Raw genomic sequence first — 13,586 nt, 5'->3', positions numbered from 1 at the left:
GAGCCGCGGAGCCGCAGCCGCAGGCTCGAGAGCGCGACGATGAGGTCGCCGACGACGTGGTCGATCTCGTGCTCGACGTCGACCTCGTCGCGGTCCGCGAGGAAGTCGTAGGGCGGCGTGCACCGCGGCGGCGGCGACGCGACGTGGCGCGCCGCGCACTCGGCGAGCGCGGCGGCGAGCGCGCGGTCGTCGACCCGGGCCGCGAGGAGCGCGCGCGTGGGGCACGCGGGCTCGCGGCCCTCGACCATCGCGTCGAGGCACGCGACGCACGACCGCCGGAGCGACCACGCGACGGCTTCGCGCTCGCGCGGCCCGCCGAGCGCCGCCGCGTCGCCGCCGCCGCGCGCGGGCGCGCGCGGCGCGGCCGCGAGCGCGCCGAGGTCCGCCGCGAGGAGGCCGCCGAGGATCCCGGGCACCGCGGACCGCGCGAGCGCGTCCTGGTTCTCGACGCGCATGCCGACCATCGCGGCCCGGAGGCAGTCGACGACCTGGGCAGGACAAGAGTGCGAAATTCCCAACTTCAAAGGCTCCTAGCTCGGCCATTTTCCACTCGTTTCGGCTGATTTTTGGACGAGCGATCATCTCTCGGAGCGCTCTCGAAGCGTGGGTGCTGTTTTCGAAACGCGCGCGCGCGGAACACTCACGTTGAAGCGACGTTGAATCACCCTTTTGCTGCCCTGTCGACGACCTCGCAGACGAGGTGCTTCTCGAGCGCCGTGGTCCGCGCCGGCGGCGGGTGCGCGAGGACCGCGAGCAGGTCCTCGAGCTCCCGGAGCATGTTCACGGCCTTGGTGAGCCCCGTCTGCGCGCGGATGCAGCGCTGCATCGGCGCGTTCTGGCCCGCGAGGAGCCGCGTGAGGAGCCGGACGGTCCAGACGGCGTCGGCGAGCGGCGCGGCCGCGAGGGGCGGCGCGACGCCCGCCTGCGCGCGCCGGTGGTGGCGCTCGAGCGCCTTGGCGACGCCGCGGAGCTCCGCGGCCGCGACCATGAGGACCTCGCCGCGCGCGACGCGCGCGACGAACCACGCCTGCGTCGCGTGGTTCGAGTCGTCGAGGACGGCGCAGCAGAGCCGGAGCGCGGCCCCGCGGAGCCGCGGGTCGCAGGGCCAGAGGCTGAGCACGTCGACGAGCACGCGCGCGCGGCGCGTCTCGACGACGGCGCGCTGCGCGGACCGGTAGAGCCGCTGGTTCGTCGCCTGGGCAGGAAAAGGGTGATTCAAGTTCTCTTCAACATGAGTGTTCCGCGCGCGCGCGTTCCGGAAAAAGCATCCATGCTTCGAGACCGTTCCAAGAGATGATCGCTCGTCCAAAAATCAGCCGAAACGAGTGGAAAACGGCCGAGATCGGAGCCTTTGAAGTTGGGAATTTCGCTCTCTTGTCCTGCCCTGTTCGTCGCGAGCGCGGCCGCGCGCTCGAGGTGGAGCCGGTGCTCGCGGATGACGTCGTCGACGAAGAAGGCCGTGCGCACGAACGTCTCGAAGTGGGCCACCTTGCCCCGGACGTACGCGGACCGGTAGAAGCGCGCGGCCTTCATGAATTTGAGGAACTTGAAGCCGCGGACGAGGCGGAACGCGGCGCCGCGGACGCCGTGGCCGCCGGAGTCGCCGCCGAGGACGAAGCGCGCGAGGGTGATCGCCTCGAGGACGAGGCACGCGAGGTCCACGTAGCGGATCGGCGCGCGGAAGCAGACGCGCGCGCCCGCCCGGAGGCCGCCCGCGGACGCGGCGTGCGCGGCGACGCGGAGCGCGAGCTCGCCGAAGAAGAGCGCGCAGAGGAACGCGGACAGCCCCAGCCTCTGGGACCGGCGCCGCGGCGCGAGGCCGGGCACGACGTCGACGACGAGCGCGGCGACGATGATCGCGAGGACCGCGGCCTCGACGCGCGGGTCGTTGACGAAGCGGAGCACGCGGTTGACGCGCTCCGCGGCCGCGCGGCGCTCGCGCTCCGCGGCGAGGGCCGCCGCGCGCTCCTCGTCGGCGACGGCGCGGACGGCCTCCTCGCGCGTCGCCCAGACGACGCGGCGCCGCCGGTCGAGCACCGCCGCGAGCACGTCGAACGTCTCCGCGACCGCCTCGGCGTCGCGCCGCGCGGCGCCGCCGGGCCGCGCGGGCACGGCGCCGCCGAGCCGCGCGGACGCGAAGCCGACGAAGCGCCGCAGGAGCGCCGCCCAGGCGTCACCGCCCGCGCCGCCGGCCGCGTCCGCCGCGAACGCGGTCACGCCGTCGACGGCCGCGCGCGCGGCGCGGTCGCGCGCGACGAGCGCCGCGTAGGCGCCGCAGGTCGCCGGGGCGCCGCCGCCGGCGCCGTCCCGGGGCGCCTCGCCGGGCGCCGCGGCGCCGCGGAACCGGTCCATGGGCGCCGCGAAGGACGCGTCGACGCGGAGCAGGTCGCCGCTCTGCGGCGACGCGCCGAGCGCCTGGGCGGCACAAGAGAGATCCAACGTCGCTTCAACGTGAGTGTGCCGCGCGCGCGCGTTCCGGGAAAAGCATCCACGCTTCGAGACCGTTCCGAGAGACGATCGCTCGTCCAAAAATCGGCCGAAACGAGTGGAACACGGCCGAGATATGAGCCTTTGACGTTGAGAAGTTCGCTCTCTTGTGCCGCCCCGCCGAGCGCGAGCGCGAGGACCTCGCGCGCTCGCGCGCGCGCGCGGCCGTCGACGACGCCCGCGGCGTCCGCGCGGCCGAGCGCGTCGGCGAAGCACCGCGCCGACGCCGGGTGGATCATGAGCTGGAGGTCGCGGAGCCGCGCGTCGCGGTACTCGCGCGCGGACAGGAAGCGCCGGAGGAAGCCCTCGAGCGCGGCCGCCGCGAGCGCCGCCGTCGGCGCGGGCGCCGCGGCCGCGGCGCCCGCGCGCAGGTGCGCGGGCCAGCCGTCGAGCGCGGCCGCGAGCGTGCCCGACGCCGTGCGGAACGCCGCGCCGAGGCCGTCGGCGCCGCCGTCGCGGCCGAGCGCCGCGGCCGCGTCGCCGCGCGCGGCGCGCGCGCCGACGGCGGCCTCGAGCCAGGCGAGGCCCCGGCCCCGCGCGTCGCACGCGGCGACGAAGGGCGCCCGCTGCGCCGGCGGCAGCGCGAGCGCGGCGACGCGGAGCACGACGGCCCAGAGCACGTCGTCGTGGAGGTCCAGGAAGTGCGCGTGCTGCTCGCCCGCGTCGAAGTGCGTCGCCGCGAGCACGCGGAGGTACGCGCGGACGACGCAGTCCGGCCCGTAGAGCAGGCCCCAGAGCGTCTGGCGCCAGGGCACGACCGCGACCACGGCGACGGCGTTGGGCACGTTGTGGCAGCCGCAGCCCGCCGCGAGCAGGTTCAGGAGCGCGGCGTGGACGAGCGCCGGCGCGCCCTCGGTTGCGTAGAGGCCGAGGGCCGCGGGCGCGTCCGCGACGGCGACGCGCGCGCGGAGCCGCGGCAGCGCGGCGAGCCGCGCGAGGACGTGCTCGTGGAGCGAGTCCTGGTTCCGCCGGCACACGTCGACGGCCGAGGGGCCCGGGTGCACGAGGACGGCGAGCGCGTTCGCGAGCGCGAAGGCCGCGCCCGCGCGGCCGTGGCGCGACTGGACGCAGGCGTCGACGAGGCCGCGCCGCGTCGCGGGCGCGGGCGCGGCGGCCGCGCCGCCGAGGAGCCGCGTCGACGACCGCCGCGCGAGCGCGCCGCGCGCGGCCGCGCGCGGCGGCGCGGCGACGTGCTCGAGGTGGTCCCGGTGGTCGTCGTCGTCGCCGCCGTCGCCGCCGTCGCCGTCGCCGTCGCCGTCGCCGTCGAGGTGGTCCGCGAGCCGGTCGACGAGCGAGCGGAAGACGTCGCGGCCGAGCGACTCCGCGAGCGCGACGTTCGCGCCGAAGCCCGCGGCGACGAGCTTGCCGAGCTGGACGTAGCGGAGCGCGATGGCCCCGACGCCGCCGGCCCCCCGCGGGCCGTGGAGGTCCACGATGGCCGGCACCATGAGCTCCTGGGCCGCCGGGTGCTGCACGAGGAAGCGGCCGATGACGTCCGCGAGGCGCGCGCGGAAGTCGACGAGGCGCCCGAAGGACGCCGCGAAGTGGGCGTCGTCGCCGGCGGGCACGTCGTCGTTGAGGAGGCAGGCCAGGAGCGGCTTCTCGAGGCCGATCTTGAGGAAGATGGCCTGGTGCCGCGCGGCGAGCGCCGCGCCGCCCGACGGCGAGAGCAGGTCCCCGAACGCGCCGAGGATGGCGACGACGCGCGCGTACTGGCCGTCGCCGGCGGCGCCGGCGCGGAGCCAGACCTCGCCGCGGTTCGCGAGCTCGCCGAGCTCGCAGGCCATCGACGCGAGGCGCGGCACCGCGTCCGCGGCGGCGACGGCGCGGCCCGGCGCGCGCGCGGCGAGGTACGCGTGGACGTGCGCGGCCTCGCCCGCGTCGATGAGCACGCAGTGGCGCAGGACGTCGAGGAGCCAGGCCCGCGGGCACCGGAGCCGCTTCCCGAAGGCCAGCACCTCGCGGAGCAGGTCGTCGTCCTCGTGGTGGCTCAGGAACCGGAGCGCGGCGTCCATCTCGCCGTCGCCGACGCCGCAGAGGGCGACGACGTCGCAGCCCGCGACGGCGCCGCCGCCGTCGAAGAGGCCGAGGAACCGCGCGGCGACGCGCGCCGCGTCCGGGGCCCCGCGCGCGGCGGGCGCGACGCGCGCGCCGCGCGCGGGCTTCGCCGCCGCGGCCCGCGGCGGCGCCGCGGCGCCGCCGCCCGCGGGCGATGCGTCGCGGAGCTCGCGGAAGGCCGTGAGCGCGCTGTGGACGACGCACTGGCCCAGCACGTCCCAGACCGCGCCGAGCACGCGGACGATGCACGTCTTCGCCTCGAGGAGCAGCGCCGCGCCCGGCCCGCCGTCGCGCGCGAGGCCGAAGGTCGGCGGCGGCGCGCCGGCGGCGCGCGGCGGCGCGCTCCGGCTCCGGAGGTCCGTGCCGCCGTCGAGGACGCGGAAGAGGGGCACGAGGAGCGCGCGGAGGTCCGCCGCGTTCGAGTAGAAGCCGAAATCGACGAGCGCCTCGACGACGTTGAGGATCTTGAGCGTCACGAGCGTCCGGCTCGGCTCGTCGGCGACCATGACCTGGGTCGCGCCGTCGTCGAGGTAGTGCGCGACGAAGACCTTGAGCAGGTGGAACTTGTCCGCGCTGAACGCGACGGCGCCGACGTCCGCGTCCGGGAACGTGACCGCCGGGTCGAAGCGGGCGACGACGTCGAACGCGTCGCCGCGCGCGACGAGGCGCTCCGCGACCCACGCGCGCTGCGGCAGGACGGCCTGGCCGCAGCGCCGCTGGTGCGGGTACTTGACGACGTGGAGGTGCAGGAGGAGCGTCGCGAACGCCGCGCGGAGCCGGCCCGGGAAGCCGCCGTTGACGACGGCCCAGAGGCACATGCCGAAGGTGTACTCGGCCTCGAGGGCCGCGATGGCGTTGTAGGACCGGTCGCGGCAGAGCTCCGCGAGGAGCTCGACCTGGCCGACGTAGTAGGCCGCGAGCTGCCGGAGCCGCATCGCGCGCGCGACGTCGCCGGGGTCCGCGCCGTAGGACCCGACGGCCCGCGCGTATGCCGCGTCGTCGAGGTAGACGGCGAGGTCCCGGAGCAGGACCCAGCCGTGGCCGTCCGACTCGAGGCCCAGCGCGGCCGGCCCGTGGAAGAGCGCGCCGCGCCCGGGCGCCCAGCCGGCCTCGCTCCGCCACCGGACGTGGATCGGCCGGAAGCCCGCCTCGAGCTGCGCCGCCGCGAGGAAGGGCCTGCCGCTCGCCGGCGGCGCGCGCGCGAGCGGCCACGGCCGCCGCGCCGCGGCGCCGCCGACGTCGTTCGACGTCTCGAGGAGGAGCGCGGCCTTGACGCGCGGGTCCGCGACGACCTGGGCGAAGACGAGCTCCTGGATCGCCGGCACGGCGCGGCCGTCGCTCGCGCACGTCGCCGCGAGGAAGCCGAGCAGGTCCGCGCGCGGGCCGTAGGCCGCGACGAAGCCCGCGAAGCGCCGGACCATGGCCGCGTCGACGATGCGCGAGATGAGCCGCACGTTGTTCGACACGAGGCACGTGAGGAGCTCGGGCGCGCCGACGGGCTGGACGATCTGCGAGATGACGACGTCGAGCCAGCCGGGCCCGCCGCCCGGGAGCCGGCCCGCGACGAAGACGTCCTCGTTGCGCGCATGCGCGAGCACCGCGCGCGTGAGCGCCGCGTACGCGAGGCGGTGCGCGGCGACGAGGTACCCGAAGCGCGGGTCGACGGCCTCGCCCGTCGACGCGTCGAGGTCGAGGCGCACGCCCGCCGCGGGCACCTGGGCGGCAAAAGGGTGCGACATGCCCAACGTCAAAGGCTCCGATCTCGGCCGTGTTCCGCTCGTTTCGGCTGATTTTTGGACGAGCGATCATCTCTCGGAGCGCTCTCGACGCGTGGGTGCGGATTCCGAAACGCGCGCGCGCGGACCACTCACGTTGAAGCGACGTTGCATCACCCTTGTGCTGCCCCGGCGGGCGCCGCGTGGACGAGCGCGACGAGCGCGTCGAGGAGCTTGACCTCGCGCGCGAGCGACTGCGCGTCGCCGTGGGGCGGGCCCTCGAGCGCGAGCGCCGTGGCCGCGGAGCGGCCGTCGCCGTCGAGCGCCTCGCCGCGCACGAGGCAGTAGACGACGTGGACGAGCGCGTACTCGGTCGCGCGGAGCCGCGCGCGCGCGTGGCGCGTCGCGAGCGCCGGCGCGCGCGCCGTCCGCGGCGACGGCGCCGACGCGCCGACGTCCGCGACGAGCCGCGCGTGGCGGCGCACGGCCTCGCGCGCGGCGAGGAGGACCTGGAGCCGGTCCGCCTCGTCGCCGACGGCGACGTGGACCTCCATCGCGCCCATGATCGACGCCCGGGGGCAGAAGACGACGCGCGCCGAGTGCGCCTTGCCCGGCTTGCCGCCGCCCGCGCGGAGGCAGAGCGTCGGCCCGCGCGCGCCGCGCGCGCCGCGGATCTCGTGCGTCACGAGGCACGCGTAGCCCGCCGCGGGCACCTGTGTCGAAATCAAATCTTCAACCCGACTTCAATGTGCGCGTAATTGAACGGATTGCGCCGGAATCTTCGGCTGAGCTTCGAGAACTCGACGAGAGCAATCGATTCGTCCAAAAATCAGCCGAATCGACTTCGATGTGACCGAGCTAGAGATTTCTGAAGTTTGGCCCCGACGTCCCAGCTCGCTGGTTGATTTCCACACAGGCGGGCACGGCGCCGCCGCGCGCGTCCTTGACGGACCGGAGGCCGAAGAGGCTCCGCGCGCGCGCGTCGCGCCCCGCGCCGAGGCTCACGAGCTCGGGCCGCGACGGCTCGGCCGCCGGGTCCGCCGCGTAGCGCACGGCGAGGTAGAGGCCGCTGCACGCGTGGCGGAGCCGGACGCGCGCGCCGTGGAGGAGGGGCCCGCCGCGCGTCGGGTCCTCGAGCTCGAAGAGCCAGAGGCCCTTGCCCGGCGAGTCCTTCTTCCGCGACATGTGGCGCAGGTAGGGCTCGCCGCGGCGCGCGTCGCACCGCTCGCCCGCGGCCTCGGCCGCGCGCGCGGCGCGCTGCTTCGCCCCGCTGTTCGCCGACGCGACGAGGAGGGAGTCGTCCTCGCGGTGCATGAGGCGGACGTGCTGGCCGACGTCGACCTCGTCGCCGGCGTCGCTCGGCGCGCGCTCCGCGAACTTGCCCAGGAAGAAGCGCGGGTCCGGGACGGCGTCGAGCGCGAGGTTCGCCTCGAGGCGCCGCCCGCCCCGGGGCGGCTCCGCGGGCAGCGCGGCCCCGCTCCTCCGGAGCGTCGCCGGGTGCGCCGCGTTGAGCGTGAGCGCGGGGACGGTGAACCGCGGCTCGTCGCCGACGTAGACGGGCGTGCCGTCGCCGCGCGCGCGGAAGCCCGGCCGGATGGCGATGGCGCAGGCCGCGCACGCGCGGCGCGGCGGCCGGAGCGAGAGGCGGAACGCGCCGTCCTCGACGTCCGCCGGCTCGTCCTCGCCGCAGAGGAAGTGGCCCGTGAGCACGTGCTGGAGCTGCACGGGCGCGCCGTAGACGACGGGCGTCCGCAGCGCGCCGGCGGCGACGGCGGCGAGCGTCCGCGCGTTCGCCGCGCGCTCGAGCGCCGCGCGGCGCCGCGCGTCGCGCGCCGCGGCCGCCGGCGCGGCCGCGGCGTCCGCGGCCGCGGCCGCGGCGCCGGGCCCGTCGCCGTACTCGTCGGGCGCGCCGCCGGCGACGGCGAGGCCGAGCGCGCCGAGCGCGTCGCGCGCGGCGGCCTCGCCCGCGGCGGCGCGGCCGCGGAGCGCCGCGACGAGCCGCGCCTCCTCGGCCTGCGCGTCGTACGCGAGGCGCGGCGCGACGCGCCAGAGGCTCTGGCGGAAGTCGTCCGGCGCGGCGCGGCCGCGCGTCGTCGTGCGGAAGACGACGTCGCGGCCGAGCGCGTCCGCGCTGAGGTAGGCCCGGTCCGCGCCGCCGTCGTCGCGGATGTAGACGACGTCGCCGACGTGGAGCGGCTCGAGCGCGCGGCCCGCGCCGCCGGGCCCGCCGGACCGCGCGCCCCGCCGCGCGGCGGCGTAGGCGGCGGCCGTGGCCAGCGCCGACGCGTCGGCGGCGAAGGGCGCGGCGGCGGGCGGCGCAGCGGCGCCGGCCGCGCCGGCCGCGCCGGCCTCGCCGGCCTCGCCGGCGGCGCCGGCCTCGCCGGCCTCGCCGGCCACGCCGGCCACGCCGGCCTCGCCGGGCGGCCGCGACGCCATGCGGCCGGCGGCGGCGGCGGCGAATGCTGCGAGCCCTCGACGGAGGCCGAACCGAGCCTCACCGCAATGCCACAGTGCCAGGCAGTAAGGGCAGCGCGGCCTGCATCGCACAACGGGGCTGCATTGATAATTCAACGTCGGCTGAGCTGCCCGTGCGGCTCCTAAACACAGGTTTAATTATTATTATTATTTGTTATTTTGCGTCGGAGAAGCCGCATGCACAAGAGCACACACGGCCGATAGGTCTCGGACGGAAGAAGTTGAAGTAGGTAATCTAAAGCTTTGCTGAGCGCATAAGGGAATTATCGCTGCATCCTGGGCCTTCCCCCTGATCTTGGTCCGCCGGCCCTTGGCGGCGTCCTGCGGTCGGCGCTGGGGCTCTGCGTACACTCCTGACACGTCGAACCCGTTCGGAGTAACCCTGTGTGCTGCGCCGATGCTTGGAGTGCGCTGAAATTCGCTGTGGATGCATCAGCAGCTGCCAGGAGAGGCCCTGATCGCGGGCGACGGAAAATCCCAGAAGGTCTACGACGTCGTCTGGGGCTACATCGAGGCCTCCGAGGACGCGCGGGCGCTGTCCGAAGCCGCCGGCGAGCTTCGCGCCGCGGCGGCGGCGCCCGCGGGCGCGAAGCCGACGCAGCACGTCGACGACGTGCGGCGTCGCCGGTGCCAGGCCGCATTGTGCCGCATCATAGCCAAAACTGGAGTGGCTGAATTTTGGAGCATACGATGCTCCCCCGCCAGGTCTTCCTCGCGCTCGGTCGTCGGCCGCTGGCCCGGGGCGGCGCCCCCCGGCGGTTCCTGAGCGACGTCAGCGACGAGGCCGCGGCGGAGCTCGCGCGGGCGGAGGCGCGCGTCGCCGAGCGGGCCAAGTCCGTGACGGCCCCGCACGTCGCCGTCGTGCCCGACGCCCTGTCGCCCCCGCTGCCGGCGTCGCCCGCGGACACGGTCGCCCTCGCGCTCCAGCCCGAGCTCCACCGGGGCCGCACCGTCGTCATCTCCCAGAAGGCGCAGAACGCGCTCACGTCGGCGTCGCACGCGAGCAAGGCCTGGCGCCTGTCCTGGAAGACGGAGGCGCGCTGGAGCAACCCGCTCATGGGCTGGACGTCGACGGCGGACCCCCTGGGCAACGCGGAGCTCAAGTTCGAGACCGCCGAGGCCGCGGAGCGCTTCGCGGCCAAGCACGGCTGGGCCTACGAGACGTCGGTTCCGATCGCGCGCGACAAGCGCTACGGCACGAACACCTACAGCCAGAACTTCCTCTTCAAGCACGTCGAGGCGGACCTCAAGGCCAACGGCATGGACTGCGACCACTTCCACAAGCTCAAGCCCCACGCGAGCCACTACTTCCGGCCGCTCCAGTTCCACGGCGCCGCGGAGTGCGTCCAGCACGGCCACGACCCGACCAAGGCCTGGAAGTACGAGGGCTCGCCGGGCAAGGCCTGGGCCAAGGGCGCGGCGACGGACCCGGAGAAGGCCTGGACGCCCTTCGAGTAGGCGCCCCGCCCCGACCGCCGCGCCCCGCCCCCGGGAACGGACCGCGCGGTATAACATATCCCGGCGTTTAACATATCCCGCCGGCGGGATATGTTAGGTAAGGCCGGCCGCGCGTTCGACGGTGTCCCGAAGCCCCCGGACCTTCGGATGCCGCTGGTCCCCCCCCCCCGCAGCGTCGATGCCCGCGCGTAGCCGCGGCGCCTCTCCGCGGACGGCGTCGGACGCGCCGATTTTTGTCGGGCGTCGTCGTCGATCGCCCGGGCTGTCCGCGACGGGGGCCTCCCGCGGCTGAAGCAAGCGAACGCGCCCCGACGCCACGGGCGGCGCCCCCTCCTTAGCTCGACCACCACGCGCCGCTCTTCCTAGGACCGCGACCGGCGCCGGTCGCGGCGGCCGCGCGAGCGCGACGACGACCGGCTCCGGGACCGGCTCCGGGACCGGCTCCGGGACCGGGACCGGGACCGGGACGCGGCGGCGGCGCCGCCGTCGCTCGGCCCCTCGTCGCCGACGATCTCGCGGTACTTCTTGAGGTAGCGGCGCGAGTTCGCGTCGTCTTCCGCCCCGGCGCCGCCGAGGATGGCCCGGAAGCGCGCCTCCGCGTAGGCCGCGTCGACGAGGGCCGCGCGCGCGTCGCCCCAGTCCGCCTCCGGCACGGACCGCTCGTAGCGGCGCTCGTCGGCGTGGGGCTTGAGCTGGGCGACGACGTCGCCGATGGACGACAGCGTCGACGGGTCGCGCTTGAACTGGCTGACGATCTTGCGGATGGCCCAGGTGAAGTAGTGTTCAGCGCGGGGCGAGTAGGTCGCGAGGCCGGGCGCTGCGGGCGACGCAGGCGCGACGGCGTCGGACATGTCGCGGTCGCAGGCGACGGCAGGCCTGCGAGCTCGAGCGCGCGGCTGATCCCTGATGATCGACAAGGCAGGGCCCTAGGGATTTGCGCCCGCGACGGCGAGGCCTACGGCGTCCGATGGCCGACGCGCCCCCCGTCCAAACTACCGGGGATTGGTGTGCGGCCAGGGACGCCCGGTGGCTAGACGTGCCAAAAACAAGCGCTCGCTTCGGGACGAATGGCTAGCCGTTTCGCTGGCTTGAGTACCAAACACGTACCGTGACGCGCGGGCCGGGAACGGAGACCTCCGAGACCACACTTCCGACGCACGGCAGCCCGTTCTGGCGATCGGGGTGGCCTTCCATGACCCCTGGGTGTAAGCCTGACCGTCGGTGCCCCCACCGGAGCTGGTTCCGGCGTCGACAAAATTCCACGGCGCGGTGCGCGGGCCTGTGCGCACACTGTCACTGGCCCGGGGTCACGCCTCGTCTTGCCACAAAAGTGCGCGCCGCGTGTGAGCGCCCGACGACAGCAACGGCACGGCCGCGCGCGCCGCAGCATGGCCCTTGGCACGCCGGCTCCCCTCGCCACGTTCGACGTCGCCTCGGCGTCGGCGCCGACGAACATCGCCGTCGTCAAGTACTGGGGCAAGGACGAGGCGCGGGGCGGGAACACGCCCATCAACTCGTCGTGCTCGCTGACCCTGGACCCGGCGGACCTGCGCGCCGAGACGGTCATGGTCGCGTCGCCGGAGCTCGACCGCGACGAGCTCTGGCTCAACGGGGCGCCCGTGGACGTCGCCGGGGCCTCGACGCACGCGCGGCGCCTGCGCGCGTGCCTCGCGACGATGCGCGCGCGGTGCGCGCGCGCGCCCGCGGGCTCGCGCGCGGCGACCGCGGCCGAGCTCGCCGGCTGGCGCGTCCGCGTCGTCTCGCGCAACACGTTCCCCACGGCCGCGGGCCTCGCGTCGAGCGCCGCGGGCTACGCCGCGCTCGTGCGCTGCGCGGCGGCGCTCTACGGCGTCGCCGTCGACGCGTCGCTCTCGGGCGTCGCGCGCGTCGGCTCCGGGTCCGCGTGCCGGTCCCTCGACGGCGGGCTCGTCGCCTGGCGCAAGGGCGCCGCGCCCGACGCGTCCGACTCGCTCGCGGACCCGCTCCACGCCGCGGACCACTGGCCCGGCCTCCGCGTCGTCGTCGTCGTCGCGTCCGCCGACGAGAAGGAGACGCCGAGCACCGAGGGCATGCGGCGGTCCGTGGCGACGTCGCCCTTCCTCGCGCACCGCGCGGCGGCCGTCGCCGAGCCGCGCGTCGCCGAGCTCGCCGCGGCCTTTGGGGCCCGAGACTTCGCGGCGTTCGGCGAGCTCTGCGCGCGCCCGCGCGGCGCGCCGCCGGCCCGACCGTCGCGCGCGCGCGCGCGGCGCCACGTCCGGCGCGCTCCGCGGAGGCCTCGACGAGAGGCGCGCGCCCGTCCGGAACCCGGCGACGCTCGAGGCGCGCGGCGCGCGGCCGGGACGTCCCGAGCCGGCCGGGCCCCGCGCAGGCATGCGCGACTCCAACAGCGAGCGACCCGCGCGCGCCGCCGCCCCCCCGGGCGCGACGCCCCCCCCCCCCCGCCAGGCTTCCACGCGACGTGCCTCGACAGCTACCCGCCCATCTTCTACCTCGACGCGCCGAGCGGGGCGGGAAACGGGCGATTCGAGTCCGCTTCCGGAGGAGGGACCCGCGCCCCGAGAGCGCTCCGAGAGATCATCGCCCGTCCACCAATGAGCCGAAACGAGCGGAAACGGACCGAGAGAGGAGCCTCCAAAGTTGGGGAAGTTCGCACGCGTTTCCTGCCCAGGCGCTGAGCCGCCGCGCGATCCGCGCCGTCCACGCGTTCAACGACGCCGCGGGTCGCGGCCGCGGCGCCCGCGAGGGTGGTTCGAGCGCGCGCGCGCGGCGCGCGACGACGCGCCGAGGGGACCGCGCGCGCGCGCCGAGCGACGGCCGCTCGCCCGCCGTCGGTCGAGCGGAGGCCGACGGCCGCGGGAGCCCCCCGGCGTCGGGCACGTCGCGCCCCCGCGCCGCCCAGGTCGCGTCCGCTGCGCCTACACCTTCGACGCGGGCCCGAACGCCGTCGCGAACCGCCGCGCCGCGCCGGGGCGCGCTCGGACTCGCGCGGCGGCCCGCCCGCCCCGGGCCGCGCGCGCGCGGCGGCCTCCGCGGCGCGCCGCCGACGCGCCCGCGGCCCCCAGGTCTTCTGCGAGGACCAGGACGCGGCCGACGCCTTCGCGGCCCTCGCCCTCGCGCTCTTCGGCCCGCGCGGCGGCCTCGACGCCTTCACGAACCGGCCGGGCGAGCTCGCGCGCGCCGCGCGCGAGGCGCCGCCGAGCGCTCGCCTCCTCGCGGCCGCGGGCGGCGGCGAGCGCGGCGGCGCGAAGATGATGTACCTCACCCGGGTCGGCGGCGGCGCGGCGTCGCCGCTCCCGGCCGGCGCCCGCGACGCCCTGGTCGACGCCGCGCGGGCCGGCGCCGACGACCGGGGCGACGCGACCGGGGGGGGGCGGGGGCGCCCCGGGCCCGGCG

General features: G+C 76.3%; 3 protein-coding genes across 3 annotated transcripts; 2 read left to right on the top strand and 1 right to left on the bottom strand.

Moving 5' to 3' along the window:
• Positions 1–38: 38 nt before the first annotated feature.
• On the bottom strand, positions 39–8,696 carry AURANDRAFT_72245 (hypothetical protein; the record flags this gene model as incomplete). The annotated part of the gene is made up of 6 exons (XM_009041593.1): positions 39–488; positions 689–1,195; positions 1,324–2,415; positions 2,577–6,260; positions 6,470–6,973; positions 7,173–8,696. Coding segments are annotated over 6 exons (7,761 nt in total), but the record flags the coding sequence as incomplete, so codon positions are not given.
• A 942-nt stretch (positions 8,697–9,638) lies between these two features.
• On the top strand, positions 9,639–9,938 carry AURANDRAFT_16160 (hypothetical protein; the record flags this gene model as incomplete). The annotated part of the gene is made up of 1 exon (XM_009041594.1): positions 9,639–9,938. A coding segment is annotated over one exon (300 nt), but the record flags the coding sequence as incomplete, so codon positions are not given.
• Positions 9,939–11,581: 1,643 nt separating this feature from the next.
• Positions 11,582–12,208, top strand: AURANDRAFT_30852 (hypothetical protein; the record flags this gene model as incomplete). Its single annotated transcript, XM_009041595.1, has 1 exon — positions 11,582–12,208. A coding segment is annotated over one exon (627 nt), but the record flags the coding sequence as incomplete, so codon positions are not given.
• Between the last annotated feature and the right edge of the window lie 1,378 nt (positions 12,209–13,586).

Source organism: Aureococcus anophagefferens (genome assembly GCF_000186865.1).
Source record: "Aureococcus anophagefferens unplaced genomic scaffold AURANscaffold_22, whole genome shotgun sequence".
NCBI lineage: Eukaryota > Pelagophyceae > Pelagomonadales > Pelagomonadaceae > Aureococcus > Aureococcus anophagefferens.
The sequence above is the reverse complement of the archived record's forward strand: the minus strand, read 5'-3'. Positions and strand labels throughout refer to the sequence as shown.